This window comes from Mus pahari, chromosome 6 (genome assembly GCF_900095145.1).
Source record: "Mus pahari chromosome 6, PAHARI_EIJ_v1.1, whole genome shotgun sequence".
NCBI lineage: Eukaryota > Metazoa > Chordata > Mammalia > Rodentia > Muridae > Mus > Mus pahari.
Window position 1 is genome coordinate 58705339 of NC_034595.1, and position 15616 is coordinate 58720954.

General features: G+C 48.1%; 1 protein-coding gene across 1 annotated transcript; it reads left to right on the top strand.

The window, feature by feature from the left end:
* Window positions 1-2055: 2055 nt before the first annotated feature.
* Window positions 2056-9232, top strand: Czib (CXXC motif containing zinc binding protein). Its single transcript, XM_021200916.2, has 8 exons — window positions 2056-2124; window positions 2326-2409; window positions 3644-3700; window positions 4113-4194; window positions 4372-4403; window positions 5485-5562; window positions 6931-6996; window positions 8813-9232. Exons 1-8 carry the CDS (start codon window positions 2119-2121, stop codon window positions 8888-8890), a joined length of 483 nt encoding a protein of 160 aa, XP_021056575.1. The 5' UTR covers window positions 2056-2118; the 3' UTR covers window positions 8891-9232.
* The last annotated feature ends 6384 nt before the right edge of the window (window positions 9233-15616 follow it).

Sequence of the window (15616 nt, forward strand, 5' to 3'; positions counted from 1 at the left end):
GGTCTTTTTTGTTATTTTCCTAAATACCTGAATATGTGAATTCTCAATCTGTAAGATACAAACATTCTGTGGCAGACTTGACAAAGGAAAGGAAGAAAATCTAAGCAACTGTCTAAAACTACCATTTACAGGAAATGATGGGGAAAGGTTTAAAAATTCAGCAAGGGCCAAGGAGATGGTTCTGGCAGTAAAAGCTTTAATGCATACAATTGACCACCATCCACAGCCCTGGGACCTACGCTGGGCCTGGACTAAGCCACCCAGCAGCAGGAAGAGACCCTGTCTAAAGGTGGAAGGCAAGAACTGACTCAGAACTTCCACCCCTATGCTGTGCCATGGGTGTGCCCTAGCACACACACAGCTAAATAATTTTTTCAATACATTGAGAGTTGAGAATCTCATTAGCAATATTCTAGGACAAGGTACCTGGGTTTTGTTTTGACCAAGCCTCCCCTCCCTTTGCTGTCCAGGATGACTTTGAACTTGGGATCCGTCTCCCAAGTGCTGGGATTTTAGGCAGGTGCCACCACACCCAGTTCAACCTGGATTTTTTAAGTCTCAAGGGAAATGGGAACCCTGAAGATTTACAAGATAACTAATTGCTGAAGTTACGGCTCAGTAGTAAAACACCTGGCTAGCATTCGTGTTAGCTTCTTGGGCATAAAATTGTATTGTGGTTGGGCTTTTTTTTTTTTTTTAATTATGTATATGAGTACACTGTAGCTGTCTTCAGACACACCAGAAGAGGGCATCAGATCCCATTACAGATGGTTGTGAGCCACCATGTGATTGCTGGGAATTGAACTCATGACCTCTAGAACAGTCAGTGCTCTTAACCACTGAGCCATCTCCAGCCCTTGGTTGGTTTTTTGTTTTGTTTTTTTTTTCCCATATCCTTTATTTCAGTGTGAAGGAAAACTGTTCAGTCGGTAGATTGGCAGGAACTTTCTCTTGCCATTACTTAAATTTCAAGGCTTTCAGAAAATAGCTGATTAGATGGCATCATAAGGAGTGGGACCTGACAGGGTTCATTGGACTGAAGGGACATGAGCCTAAATACATATCCTTAGAGACATTCCAGCCTGAGACAAGGTCCCAAGCAGCCTCAGACTTTTCATACTCTGTCTGCTTCAAGTTAGGGATATCATTTATATCTGACATGTCAGGATGCCAGACTTAAGAGACACTTAAAGGCCAGTCTGGTGGTGTTCAGCAGGCAGGGGGATGGCTCAGTGGTTAAGAGAACTTGCTCTAGTACAGGACCTCATTTCCGTTCCTAACATCCACGGAGTGGCTCATATCAGTCTGTCACTGAGGGTTATTTATGGTGCCCTCTTCTACATACATACTACCTGCCAAAACAAACATAAAATTTAAAAAGACTGGACCATAAAAGTGGGAGCCAAGAGTGGTGGCGCACGCCTTTAATCCCAGCACTACAGAGGCAGAGGCAGGTGGATCTCTTTTGAGTTTGAGGCCAGCCAGGTCTACAAAGCGAGTCCAGGACAGCCAGGGCTATAATTACACAGAGAAACCCTGTCTCAAAAAAAAAAAAAAAAGGGGGGGGGGCGTGTTTTCGAATGTTGGTGCCCCCAGCTCCTGCAGTGTCGATTAAGTATACGACTAAGGTGGGGGAAAGCCAGCTCTGTTCAGATACAGGTACCACGAGGAGGACGAGGACACAGGGCAGCCCTGTGGGAAAGGTCGCAGCATCCGATCGTGTAGATCCAGTGGGCAGTTTAGAGGGCGACTCCCCATAATCTGGGAGGCTGCAGCGTAGTCTGAGGAGCCTCAGGACCACAGGTAGTGCGAAGTCGCATAGAGAACCGAGGGCCTAGAGATAGCAGGTTTCCAGCCCGGCTATCTTGCCTGCTTAGTGAAGGCAGATTGAGAATCAGGAACCATCTCTGGCATTAGCCATTACATCGGTTCCAGCAAACCTACGGAGAACAGCCCAGCCTGGCCGGTGAAGGAGGGAAAATCTAGAAAACGCCAGCCTACACCGCTCACTACCGCCCCGCTCCCCGCCCACCCGCACTGAGGCTGCGCGGCGACGCCGGCCTTTTACGACGGGCCGGAAAGCAGCTGTCGCAGCGACTTAACGTGGACCCGGCAGCTATGGGGGTAAGGGGAGGTGACTCGCCATGGGGGCATCCCATCCGGTAGTAGCCGAGTGAGAGGTGGGGCGGAGGCGGCGAGGGGCTCAGAGCAGGAGGGAGTGGAAGGCCCGGGTGGCCGGGCTGGAGCCGGGAGGGGCGGGGCGGGGCGTGGCACGCAGCTGAGCGGAGGCGGCCATGCACTCAGCGTGTCCCGCCCTCTTGTCAGAAAATCGCACTGCAGCTCAAAGCCACGCTGGAGAACGTCACGAACCTTCGGCCAGTGGGCGAGGACTTCCGGTGGTACCTGAAGGTGCGACGGAAGGCGGGTTCCTCTTGGGAAAGGGAGGAGCATCGGGAGGCAGTGGGCATCTTAGGGCTCAGGGCTCAGGGCCCAGCCGGGAGCTCAGTGTTGAACTGGGAGCTTTTCTACAAGTTCCATTTGGTCTGAGTGAGATCTTCAGGATGGAATTTTGGATTTTATTTTTATTAATTAAACATTAGTCTTATGTACTCTAGGCTGGCCTTGCGCTCTTTATGTAGCGAGGGATGACTATGAACTTCTGATCTTACTAGGATACAGATGTTCGGCCTCCTCACACGGTGGAGTGTTCTGGTTTTACCCCTCCTTGGTTCTGGGGATATGTCTGAATTTGGGACCCGCAAGCTAGCACCCTCCTGATGTGAAATCCTTCCAACTCTTGGTTTGTAAATATACACGGAACAAAATATCATTTGAAGGGACCTTGTGCTTACTTAAAATAAAACCTTGTTTTATTTGCTGGCTTTACGTATTGTGAAAGTTGGCCACCCTTTGTCCTCACACAGTGCTAGTAAACTGGGTAGGTACTCTGCCCATAGGGTCTGTAGAGGCCTAAACAGCGTGATGCCCTTCATTGTCCCAGACTGCTTTATCCACCTAGTCTATCTCAGTGACTCACATACCCAACCAAAGCTATAACTGATCACTTTTATTCCCCCACCCTCACCCCAGCAGTAGACAAGTGCTCCACCATCGCACCCACAACTCCTATTTCCAAATGTTTGGAGCAGGAGTTCCAGGGCCCATTTGAAGAAACACAGGATACTGAAGGCGAGAGAAAGAGTAACTACATGATGACCTGTTAGCCCCAGCACTCAGGACCCTAAGCACAGAGCTAACCAGCAGAGTTGCTGGGGGCTTGAGACAACCTGGAGTCCCCAGCCAAATGGCATAGATTCTAGAGGAGGGCAGGGGTGACAGCATCAGAAACAGCTTGTTCTTTTACCTGAAGATAAATCGACTCATGTCCTCATTGGATGATGTCAGAATGCCCTAGAAGATAGGATAGATTAGGTCTAGTGGCACTCACTTGTATCCCAGTACTTGGAAAGCAGAGGCAGGAAGATCTCAGGTTCAAACACAGTTTGGGCTACACAGTGAGAGTGCATCTAAGATAAATAAATTAAGAGACGGTATTAGGCTATGAGCTTGCCTTCCCCTTCCCCTGGTGTCTTTCTACGGAAGCTTCCTGCTCAACTAATAATACTCTTTTTCCTTCCCCAAGATGAAGTGTGGCAACTGTGGTGAGATTTCAGAGAAGTGGCAGTACATCCGGCTGATGGTAATGGTCCCTACCACATGCAGACATGCTCCTGGGTAGAGATTTGGGGAAACTGGCCTTCATCTTTCCTTTGACCACTTGGGGGGCAGGTGTTGAGAGAGCACCAATGTGACCCACACAGGGAACAACAGACATCTTTGAGGCAGAGTTCAAAATCAAGAGGGACTTTTTTTTTCTCAACCATGAGAAGACTCCTTAGGATTCAACCCCACCTAGGGGATTGAATCCAGGGCTTGTACATCCTGAGCATGCTCTACTACAGAGCTCTCCTTAATCCTCTTGTCACTTGTCAGCAAGTGACTCGCTTATGTGGTCTTAGTCTGTTCCACTGGATGAGGTGGGGGGTGAGATCTCTCTGGGACCCTTGTGTCTAGCTGTTACATGACTAGAGATTCTGTTTGCTTCTTGTCAGGACAGCGTGGCACTGAAAGGAGGCCGAGGCAGTGCCTCCATGGTCCAGAAGTGCAAGCTGTGTGCACGGGAAAACTCTATTGGTAGGTCGGGTGTTGCCTACCAAGCTCTTCCAGGATGACTGGAGCAGGCTTGTGTTGTCCAGGGGTGGACTTAGGTGTGAAATACTAAGACCTATGCAGCTCTCTCTTTCCCAGCCTGTGTTTGGGCGCCTGAGTGGAGTCTGGGTAGAGATTCAACTTTTCCTTTTTGTATTTCAGACATTTTGAGCAGCACCATCAAGTCTTACAACGTAAGTTTCCTGCTGTAGTGTCATGGATGATGGGATTAAATCTGAGCTGATGGCTAGGAGGAGTCGGGTTGAGAGTAGCTGCATCAGAATGCCTGCCACTGGACATGGTCCCATGTCCTTAACTCTCTGTTTTGCTTGAGACAAGGTCTCACTAGGTAGCCCAGGCTTGGCTCAAACGCATACTCCTGTTTCAGCCTCCCGAATGCTGAGAGTCCAGGTACATGACACCATGCCTCCTGCTTATGTACTCTCTCATGCATCAACTCAGTTGCTCACTTGCTCCATATCTTTTGTCCACCATATCCACATCACCCACTGGGTGATACTGCAGTTTTCTCCTGAAAGTACTCAGGATGAAGGTCTGGGCGTGGTGCTTGGCAGTCTGAGCCCAGGGATGAGGTAGGCAGGGTCCCTGGCTCCCCACCTCCCAAGAGGTGCGCTCTCCATACACCTAGCCTTCCTCATGACATGGTGGATGTTTGGTTTCTGTTTTGACTTTTTTAAGATTATTTATTATGTATACAACGTTTTGCCTGCATGTATGTGTGCAGGCCAGAAGAGGGCACCAGATCTCATTATAGATAGTTATGAGCTACCATTTATAGCAACCGCTGGAAATTGAACCTCTGAGCCATCTCTCCAGCCCAACATGGTGGCTGGTTATTCCAAAGGCCATGGTGTGCTTATTGGGACCATGTGGATGGTCTAGAGCCCTTGTAACTTAGCATTCTTGTCTTCTTGGTCACTTAGCATTCATTGACCACAGTGTCAGGGCCAGTGCTTGCCTCTCAGTGCACGGCTCAGATCCTCATAGCAAGCAGGTCGGGTTTCCTCTGCTCTGCTGACCTGCAGGAAGGCTGACCCAAGGATCCTCAGGCTTCTGCACAACCTGTGTCTACAGAGGTCCTTTCTGGAGCAGTGCCCAAGACAGGCTTTTTGTTTTTATAAAGGGCTAACTTGTTCTGGGTCCTGTTCTAGGCTCATGGGTGTAGTTAGGGTCTGCAAGGTAGAAAGGGCAGAGGGCATGGGGAATGGGGAGAGTCTCCATTGGGCCTGCCTCCTCAATGCACTTCTTCTCCAGGCTGAAGACAATGAGAAGTTCAAGACGATAGTGGAGTTTGAGTGCCGGGGCCTTGAACCAGTTGACTTCCAGCCCCAGGTATGTAGTTTTAAGACTCTCTGGGGTGGGGATGAAGTGAGCGAACTTTGCTTCTTACAGAGCCTGAAATAGGAATTCTCCATCTTGCTTTTCCCTTCTGTGTTCTAGCACTGAGCTACAACACAAATCAGGACGTCTATGAATAATAACTGTCACTTATGAAATGCCTACTGTGTGCTGTATTCCATGCCCATCACCTTTCTGTGTTACTTCATTTCATCCTTACTGTAACCTGGACAGTGATTCATCCTAGTCTTTAGACAAGGGAACTTCAGAGACCCAGTTAGTGCCAGAGTCCCAGTTAGTAAGCAGGGGCTGGATTTGAACCCAGGTCTGTCTGAGTCTTACAGTCAGTGCTCATCCTCTTGTTTGTACATTTTTACTCACAGTAAGTCTGTGGGGTAAGTTAGAAAAGATGGTTTTGGCATCCCCATTTCATAAACAAAATCACAGATAAAAAGTTTAAGGCCAGCCTGGGATCCTTGAGGCCCTGTCTCAAAAACCAAATAAAACCTAGGTTCAGGTGTAGTGCATCCCACCTATAATCCCAGCACTCAAGAGGCTGAGGCAGGTGGATTTCTGTGAGTTCAAAGACAGCCCAGTGTACATAGCAAGCTCCAGGACAGCCAGAGATATGTAGAGAGACCCTGTACATACCCCACAAACTAAGGTTCAGAGAGGGAAGCGGGTGCGTACCCAGGTCCTTGAGCAGGTAGAGTGATGGGGAGTTTACCCCACTCCGGCCTTTATACTTGGCTTTTGTTAATACAAACTAGAATCACCTGAGTAGGGAGCCTCCACTAGAGAACTGTCCCAGTTGCTATATAAGAAAAATAGCTGAGGCTAGACATGGTTACACACCTTTAATCCCAGCACTTGAGGGGCAGAGGCAGGTGGATTTCTGTGAGCTCAAAACCAGCCTGGTTTACATAGTAAGTTCCAGGTCAACCAGAGCTACATAGTGAGACACTGTCTCAAGAGAGGGGGTATGGGGGGGGGAGAGGGGAGAGAGAGGGAGGCACTCTTCCTAGAGGGCCTCTGCTCTAGTAACTATCTGTAGGATCCTGCCTTGGTGTCCCTGGATAATGGGCTGTACTAAAAGTAAACCCTTGCTCTCCCAAGTTGCTTTTGGGTCATGGTGCTTAGGACAGCAACAGAAAGGACACCAAGGCCATCTTCTGGGCCAGGGCTAGAATTTAGAGACACCACGGCAGTGCCAAGTAACTTGGGAACCCGAGATTTTCGGGAGCAGCTGTGTATGCTAAGGTTGCCTTTCGTCTTGAAGGCTTTGCTAGGAAGAGCAGCCCTGGGCTGGTCCTCACAGGCACCTTCTTTCCCCACCCTCTGCTACCTTCCTGTCTCCTGCAGGCCGGGTTTGCTGCTGAAGGGGTGGAGTCGGGGACAGTCTTCAGTGACATTAATCTGCAAGAAAAGGTGAGACTTGGGGAACCTGCCAAGGGTTACGTGGTACCTGGTGGGAATTCTTTTTGGTGCGTTAGCTCCAGATTTTTGTGCCTTTGGTTGGTGATTCTACTATTGACATGGCCATAAGCGTAGTGTTTAAGGGCAGTGGCTAGAGTCCAGCTCCAGCAGGTCAGGGTTCTGAGGAGGACCTGTGAAGTTGGCAGTAAAAAGACACATAGATGTGTTATGGTTGAAGCAAGCTCATAGTTTCTCCTGTTCTCGCTAACGTTATTTTTTCTCTAATCTATCATACACTACTCATAACAGAAGTCTACACAGAAAGAAATTGCCACATAATCATAAGTCACATATTTCAGAAAACAAATTTCCTCAGAAGCCCATGTGTAGTTCAACCTTTGCCCCCACTACCTTTCCTCCCATAATCACATCTTTATCCCAAAGCAATAATGTTATTATTAACAAAGTTTATGCAGTCAAAGTATATTTCAGCCAGTTTTCTTGTTCTGGCTGGCAGCAGTTTGTGGCTACGGTGTGGCCGACTGTTGTTCTTATTCTAGTCTACAAAGCCTTGCTGAGCTGACCTCGCTAACCATCTACTTTCCTTCTCTTTCACTCCCAGTAGGGTCATTTATTTTCCTCTTACAACTGTTTTCTTCAGGTGCATACCAAAAACCTGTAAATATGTCTGTAAACTACATGACCAGGAGACTCAGTAACCATAGTTACAGGAACATAATTGCTTTTTTGATCATTGGCCTGGCTCTCACTGGCAAGACTCGTGGGCTAACAATGCCCGAAATTTCTTATCTCCAGTAAATCTCACATCCAGCTGGAAAAGGCATTTTTTTAGTTTTATCGCTATCTTCTCTAGATCCCTCATAAGAAGCCCTGGCCACTTGTATCTTTAAACTATTCTCAGAACGTTCAACTGAATCACTAGTCCATCTAAACAGCACTGTCCTGGGAAGATCACCATCACTCTTATGTGCTGCAGGTAAACTGCCCAGAGAGGGGTGGGAATCTCCCACCACCATAAACCACACCACCATAAACACAAGAAGAACATGAAAGTATGAAGCACGATCAGGCCTAGCGGCAGCAACGGCACTCTGAGCACCATCCCCCCGGGCCTCTGCCTCTCCAAGGTACACCATGGCTGCTCTGCTGACCGGTCACCCAAACTCCATAAGCTTCATTGCTGACTGCAATTCCTCCAGCATGGTCACCACCAGGCGATCCTGTGGTTATGCATGCAGGAAGGCTGGATGTGCCCGACACAGAAAATGCACAGTAGATAAGCTTCATTCAGGTCCACATTACAGTGCTGCTGGTTGATGAAAATCTTGTGACCAGATGCTCATGAGAAGCTAACCCTGATTCTCCTAGGAACAGTAGCTGAAGTGTTTGCAGTGATCACTGTAGTATTGATTCAACCCTGCAGATAGACAAGTCCATTGCTCTAGCTGGGAAGGAAGAACACCAGCTCCTTTTAACAGCAGTAGGTGGCATTCTGTGCCCCGGTTACTGTGCTAAGTGTGTTTTCATGCGAAGGGAAAATGAAATGTTTCATTTTATTCTTTTAACATTCACTCTCAAGTCTCCTGTTTTTCTTTTTTAATAAGGAATTCAGGTTTGGAAAAATGACATGATTTGCCTGGTTAGATGACCAAGAGATGGAGTTTAGGCCTAGGTGGTCTGCTCTGTTTAAGGTCTCCTGCGTTCATGACTAGCTGAGTCAGAGCCTGGATTGGGCTTCGGAACTTCTTTCTGGCTTTCCACTGTCCACATTGTACTGTTCTGCTAATGTTGCCTTCTTATTTCATAGGACTGGACAGACTATGATGAAAAGGCTCAGGAGTCTGTGGGGATTTTCGAGGTCACCCATCAGTTTGTGAAGTGCTGAACGGTCTGCCTACAAACTTGCCTGTAAGAACTAAGGAGAGACAGAGTGCCCCGAGCAGCAGTTCCCCTGGAAGCTTCTCATCTCTGCTCTCCTAGCACCTGTACCAGGTCCTCTCAGTCTGCATGCCAGGGTCTGCCACAGTTCTAAATCCCACCAATAAAGCCTCTGGTACCACAGTGCTGTGTGAAGGCGGTCTGAGCAGCACTCCCTCCACAGAGAAGAACGGACTCCGGAGTTTCTAATTCCTATTCTCTACCTGATCCAGTTTGCACATGGCTTATATAACGCTCTCTATCTAGCTCTTTTTTTTTTTTTTTTAAGAATTATTATTTATTTAATGTATATGAGTACACTGTAGCTTTCTTTAGGCACACCAGAAGAGAGCATCGGATCCCATTACAGATGGTTGTGAGCCACCATGTGGTTGTTGGGAATTGAACTCAGGACCTCTAGAAGAGCAGTTGGTGCTTTGAACCGCTGAGCCATCTCTCCAGCCCCTCTATCTAGCCCTTAAGAAATAGGCAGGTCGGCCTCCAGGATCAAAGGCATGAAAGCCAGTGGCACAAAGGGCAGAGAAGCCTATGGAGTGCTGCTGTGAGCCCAGTAGCTCCAACTAAAACACTCCCTGATGTCGATGGCACCTCTGTTAGCTGCTCGTCTCACACCCAGAGCTCAGTTCAGAAACTAGCAGGCCACCACTGGCACATACCCGTCCACTCCACAAAGTTCCTGGCTAATGGCTCTGTACATCACTTGCTGTGATAGAGTACTTCCTGTCAGAGTCAACGTGAAAGCTCTGTGGAAGCAGCCTCTGAGTCCCCTGAAGCACCTACTGCTGGTCCCAATGTATCCCCTGTTCTACCTGCAGACAGCTCTTAGTGAAGACAGCAATCATGGCCTGTTAAGTCTCGTGGGACCAAAGATCCTCACACAGCAGACAGAGCTGTTGAGCACAGTACTAGTCAATGAGTATGTTGTGCCTTCATACCTGGGAAGCCATTTGGGAAACCTGTTTCCACACACTATTTTTCCAATATTCTACTGGAGCAAAAAAAAAAAAAAAAAAAAAAAAGATTGTATTTTTAAATTATGTATACTTGTGTGTATTTATGTGTAGGTATGTGAGTGTGAGTGCAGGTACCTTTGGAGACCAGAAGAGGATGTCATGTCCCTTAGAGCTGGAGTTACACGCTGTTGTGACTCACCCGATGTGGATCCTAGGAACCAACTCAGGTTTCCTGCAAGAGCATTGTGTGCTCTCAACTGCTTCACCATCTAGTCTGTAGCCCATGTGTTCCCATTGCTGAGAGAAGAAAATGGCATGCTGTCCCCAGGCTGGGTCAAGAGGGTCTAACAAAGGGAGCTGGCAAACGGGCCACATCTGAGAATGGCAGGCAGGTCCCTGCTTTTCCTCCCTTAGAGTCTGGCAACCATGTTGCGTATACTAAACCCCTGTAGAAGTTTGGTCTGGTGCTTGCTTCCAGTCCCATGGGGGTGTCTGAAGAGAGACCACACAGAGAAGGAGAGGAAGAGGAGGAAGTGCCATGGGAAGGTGGATCGTGAGCGCATAGCCCTGAGGCCCATGCGTTGGAATAGGAGAGACCCAAGCAGAACATGCAAGCGATATCTCGGGGTTACTGACAAGCAAGTAGATGAACTAGCAGAGGGTTGATATATGCCCAGCTCTAACGTTTTAAGACTTATAAACAAAGGTTTTGTGTCTTTTACTTGGGAACTAAATGATCCCAGGAGGAGTAGGAACCCCTAATATTTGCTGCAACAGCCCTGCTCCCTGCTTCCCAGGTGCTTCTGTAACTGGCAGATTAGGGGTTCCAGCCTCCATCAAGGCAGCCTCTCTCTCACTAGGCCCAAGCAGTCCACCCTAGAAGCAAGCAGGTAGCTCTGGACTGTGGAAGTAGCTTTTCTTGTTTCTGGTCTCTATATGGCCCGTGTGTGTTTGAGTTCATGAAATTACTCCTGGTTGAAGAAGGATGGGGAACTCAAGTAGTCATCAAGAAGTGAAGGGAAAGTGAAGTAGGTTATGCAGACAGGTAACATTCAATACCTATTTAACCAAAACCACAACAGAGCCCTTAACAGCCGAAGAATTAAGAAAAAGCCAACAGCAAGGGCCGCTTATGAGTGAGGAAAGGTCAGGGTGGCGAGGGCTCCCTGTCACTGCTTCTGGTGGCTTTGCTGGGTCCTACCAGTGTGATGAAAAAAAGGGTGAAAACAAGAAAGAACTTAGAAAGTCCAGAAGAGTTCAGAGGTGCTGCGAGATTAAGATCTGTGGGGAACCAAAGGCATTTCAATTCATTGACAAGCAAAAATTAATTCAAGATGTCTTTTACAGTAGCAGCCTAGATGGGTGTCTCTCAAGGACAGAGCATGTGCAGAGCATGGAAGAATCCTGGCTACACTTGAGGACCATAAAAAAATACAACAACCAGAAAATTTATAAATTTAATTGAAATTGCAACTTGTGTTCAATAGAACAAGTCAATTCTGAAATCCCTGTGACTCAGATGGGAGACTGGTGTACCAGATGCCCCAGTGTACAGAGCAGTGGCAGTTAGCCTTGTGATAGCCAAAGAGATCAATAAACACGTTAAACAGACCCAGTGATGAAAAACGTTAATGACAGATGGTGTTGCAAATGAACATGTTAATTATTAACTGTGTAGAGACAAATGTCAAATTGCAACGAGGCAAGGTCAGAACCCTACTTCACTCTGCACTGAGTACATGTTCCAACCGAGGCTTGTAAGCTTGGGTGTTTGATGCAGACGTATGCGGGAGGCGTAGATTACTGGGCTCAGCATCTGCCTCACTGCAACCCTGGGAAAGTGTCTCCCATCTTGGGACCTTATTCTCTTCATGGAAACATGAGGACAGTTTCAGCTCTGTAGTATGTTACTCAGTGAGGTCAGTGCATCTGAGGGCATCACAGCACACATGCGCCTCCCATACACACGCCTGATAACCTGCCCCTCCTCACCAGGCCTGTGCACTGTACAAGCAGTAAATCAGGTAGTTTCGGGACTCTGGGGAGATGACAAGATGGGCAGACTATCTGGAGGTCAGAGGACACTGCGGGAGTTGGCTCTCTCCTTCCACTATGCGCCCTCCGAGGATCTAATTCAGGTTAGCAGGCTAGCCAGCAAGTGCCACTCCCCGCCAAGCGAGCCACCATCTCCTGAGTCCACTTTTTAGAATATGAATGTGCATGGGAGGGACATGTGTGCGGTGAGGCATGCACGTTGGTCCAAAGATGACTAAGTCTGTTCTCTCCTCCATGAGGACTCCTGGGAACTGAGGTCAGACTGGTGACAAGCACTTACCACTGAGGCAGCCGCTGCTCCCAACTGTTGGCTGCTATTTGGACTTTAAGTAACGGTGCTCAGTCTCCCCTTGAGCAGCTTGGGTTTTTTTGTTTTTTTTTGTGTTTTTTTTCAAAAGTACCATCTCTATCCAAAATGTGTATTTTCTTAGCTAGACTGTGTGTAAGCTTGGCTTTTTGTGAATAACAATGTTGTGGTTGTGATGTGCTGGGCTTTGTGCTTTGTGTACGACAGCCTTTTCTGCTACTTCTCCAAGCAGAAATGCCCAGGGCCTCAGCTTAGCTGACTGTAGCAATCATTATACACACGGTCCTAAGCCATGTGCCAGTGGGCGAGCCCTGGGGATGGGGTGGGGTGGGGGGTTCAAGCCAGGCCTGGAGAGGACTCTGTGAGATACAGTTGTACAAAAAGTAGTGATTTAACCAAGGGAGCAGCACTAGGGAGGAGGAGAAGGGGCAGGCATGATGGGCTTTTAGAGAGCCAAGGAGACAGCCCAACTCTATCAAACTCAGCACATCCATGTTGGGTACAGACAGGAGGCACTAACTTAGCTTGTCACAGCCCTCAGTCATCTCGCCCATTCCACTTCCATACTGTGCTGGATGGTTTTTATGTCAACTTGACAAACTAAAGTCGTCTAAGAGGAGAGAATCTCAATTTTAAAAATGTTTTCATAAGATGGGGCTGTATGGGTATTTTCTTTATTAGTGACTGATGGGGGAGGGTCCTGCCCACTGTGGGTGGTGCCATCCCTGGGCTGATAGTCCTGGGTTCTATAAGAAAGCAGGCTGAGCAAGCCATGGGGAGCAAGTCAGTAAGCAGCACCCCTCTATGGCCTCTGCATCAGCTCCTGTCTCCAGGCTCCTGCCTTATCTGAATTTCTATCGACTTCCTTCAATGGAATAATGATATGGAAGTGTAAGCCAAATAGACCCTTTCCTCCCAACTTGCTTTTTGGTCATGGTGTTTTATCATAGCAGTAGAAACCCTAGCTAGGACACAGACCCTGGAGCTCTTCCATGAAGCCTCTCTGAACTTCCCCACCCCAATAGCTTGGTAAGACTAACTCATAATTCTTAGGCCGACCCAGAGTTAATGGGGGGTCCTGCTCTCCCCTGCTGAACTTGCCCATGCTGGCTCCTTAGTCAGGAAGGCTCTGGGCTGGCACTGTGGCTGTAGCTGCAGCAGATGCCCACTCCCCAAACAGGCTTCATCTTCGGCATTGTGTGCATTTATCATGGAGGCCTTCTAGGAACTGCTTGCTCCTCAGGCTTTAAAGCCTTCCAGAAGTTCACTAACACACACTTTGGCTGTTTTGGAGGAAAGCCTGACACAAACCTTGCCATATTTGCCTTTGAGTAACCCAGACCCTCTCCCTCCCTCCCTCCCTCCCTCCCTCCCTCTCAGCTGTTTTTCCTCTTACTTCTAGGCTGCTCTCCTTCATGACAGATACTTTGTCCTACCTCATGAAGTCCCTGCCTGCCCCACCACAGGCTCAGCCAAGCTCTGAAGCGCCGTGACCGTCTCAGGTCCTTGGTAAAGGCAGTTCTTCCTAAGGTCTCTGGTGAGCAGAGGCCTATCGACACCAGTCAACTGGACATCACACACTGCTTCCCTACAGAGCTTGTCTCTCCTCTGCTGTCCTCTGGCCCCTGATATCCATGGGGACTTGTACTGGTGATGACCAAACCTCTCTAATAGTTCTAATGAACCAGTCCATCAGAGACTGAATCCCCTTGAATGGCCTCAGGCTATGCAGCTTGTCTCAAGGACTGGGGTGTGGTTACACTGTCCAATTTCTCTGCTTCTGCAACACTGGGACTCCTCTCCATCTGTTCCCATATCCCAGAGCCTCACAAGCCAGACTTTTTTTGTGACCAGGTTCCTCCCAGGGGTACCAGATTTAGGGGTTCCAATAGGGACTGTATATAACGGGCCTTCTTTCCTTTTGGCCCTTTAGCCATAGAAACCACCTCCATTTTCCCATCTGTTTTACCCAGTTTACCTGCTCAGTCAGGAATGCCAATGCCAAAGCCACCACCTTGTGTCTCTGCTGCTGTCCACCCTCCAATATCCATTCCTTATATTGTGGATTTCGCTGCTCCTCATAAACTCATTCTATCACACCAGACACTCACTATGCCAAATGTTGTTACAATGTATTCCCAGGGGAAATGTAAGCCACACCTACCTACCTGCCCCTCCTCCTAAGGTCCCAACAACCCACTGGAGCACAGTTCCACTGAAGTTCACGCTGAGGTACTAATGAGTCTTTGGGCTTCCTTACAGCACAGGGGTGAGGGGTTGCTTACAGTGGTGTGGGCCTTCTCTTCCAACTGGTCATACCCGGAAGGCTTTCCTGGAGCTGCACAGATGGAACGCCACCCCCTTTCCTCCCTCAGGCTTCCCTGTCTCAGCTGCTGGCCCATCACCCTGCCACCTCATAACCAGCAGCTGCTCTGTTGCCATTGATGGCACCCAATCACCATGATAGACTATATCCTCTCAAACTGTGAGCCAAAATAAATCTTTGCTTAATTGCCTTTTATCACAGTGACAAGAAAAGCCACTGGCACACCACCATTTTATCATGAGCCTAAGACAGGAAGAAAGGCCAGGGAGAGTGACAAGAACAATGGGGACTATGATAACCAGTATGCTCCTAAGGTGTACTGCCCAATGCAGTCACTCTGAACGTAAGCACTGAGTATCACCGTCAGGGGCTGGGGAGATGGCTCAGTGGTTAAGAGCACTGCTCTTCCAGAGGACGAGGACTCAATTCCAAGCACACATGGTATCTAACAACTGTCTGTAACTGTAGTTCCAGGGGATCTGACACCCTCACGCCAATGCACATAAAATAAAATAAAAATAATTTTTAAAAAAATAAGCAGGTGGTGATGGCCTAGCACTTGGCAGAGGCAGCCTGGCCTACAGAGCAAGTTCCAGGATACAGAGAAACACTGTCTTAAAAAGAAAAAAATATATAATTAAAAAAAAAAAACTAAAAATAAAAACAAATTCTTGAAAGAAAGAAAGAAAGAAAGAAAGAAAGAAAGAAAGAAAGAAAGAAAGAAAGACAGACAGACATAGAGAGAGAATGAACGAACTAGAGTTTCTTCCCTGGCTAGAGAAGAATAAAATGAAGTAGTCTTCTACCCCATGGACGAGCTTCTGCTCCAGCTGGCCTGCAAGCTCACGCCTTAGGAAGGAGTGCTTTTAAACAGACTGAATCCCAGAGACTGGGACAAGCTTACAGGCAAACAGAACCCATGCCACCCCAAGACTGCTACCCCCAGGTCACTGTGCAACCTGTTCATGCCGTTGGGAAGTTCTTTGGGGGATTAGGAAACAAGGTGGAAGATAAGGAAAAAGGAACCAGATC

What these genes read in the sequence shown, in the direction of transcription:
- Czib (XM_021200916.2), top strand. An exon ending in ACTTCCGGTGGTACCTGAAG is followed by an intron (nt 2,410 to 3,643) that starts GTGCGACGGAAG and finishes TCCTTCCCCAAG; the next exon opens with ATGAAGTGTGGCAACTGTGG. An exon ending in CAGTTGACTTCCAGCCCCAG is followed by an intron (nt 5,563 to 6,930) that starts GTATGTAGTTTT and finishes TGTCTCCTGCAG; the next exon opens with GCCGGGTTTGCTGCTGAAGG.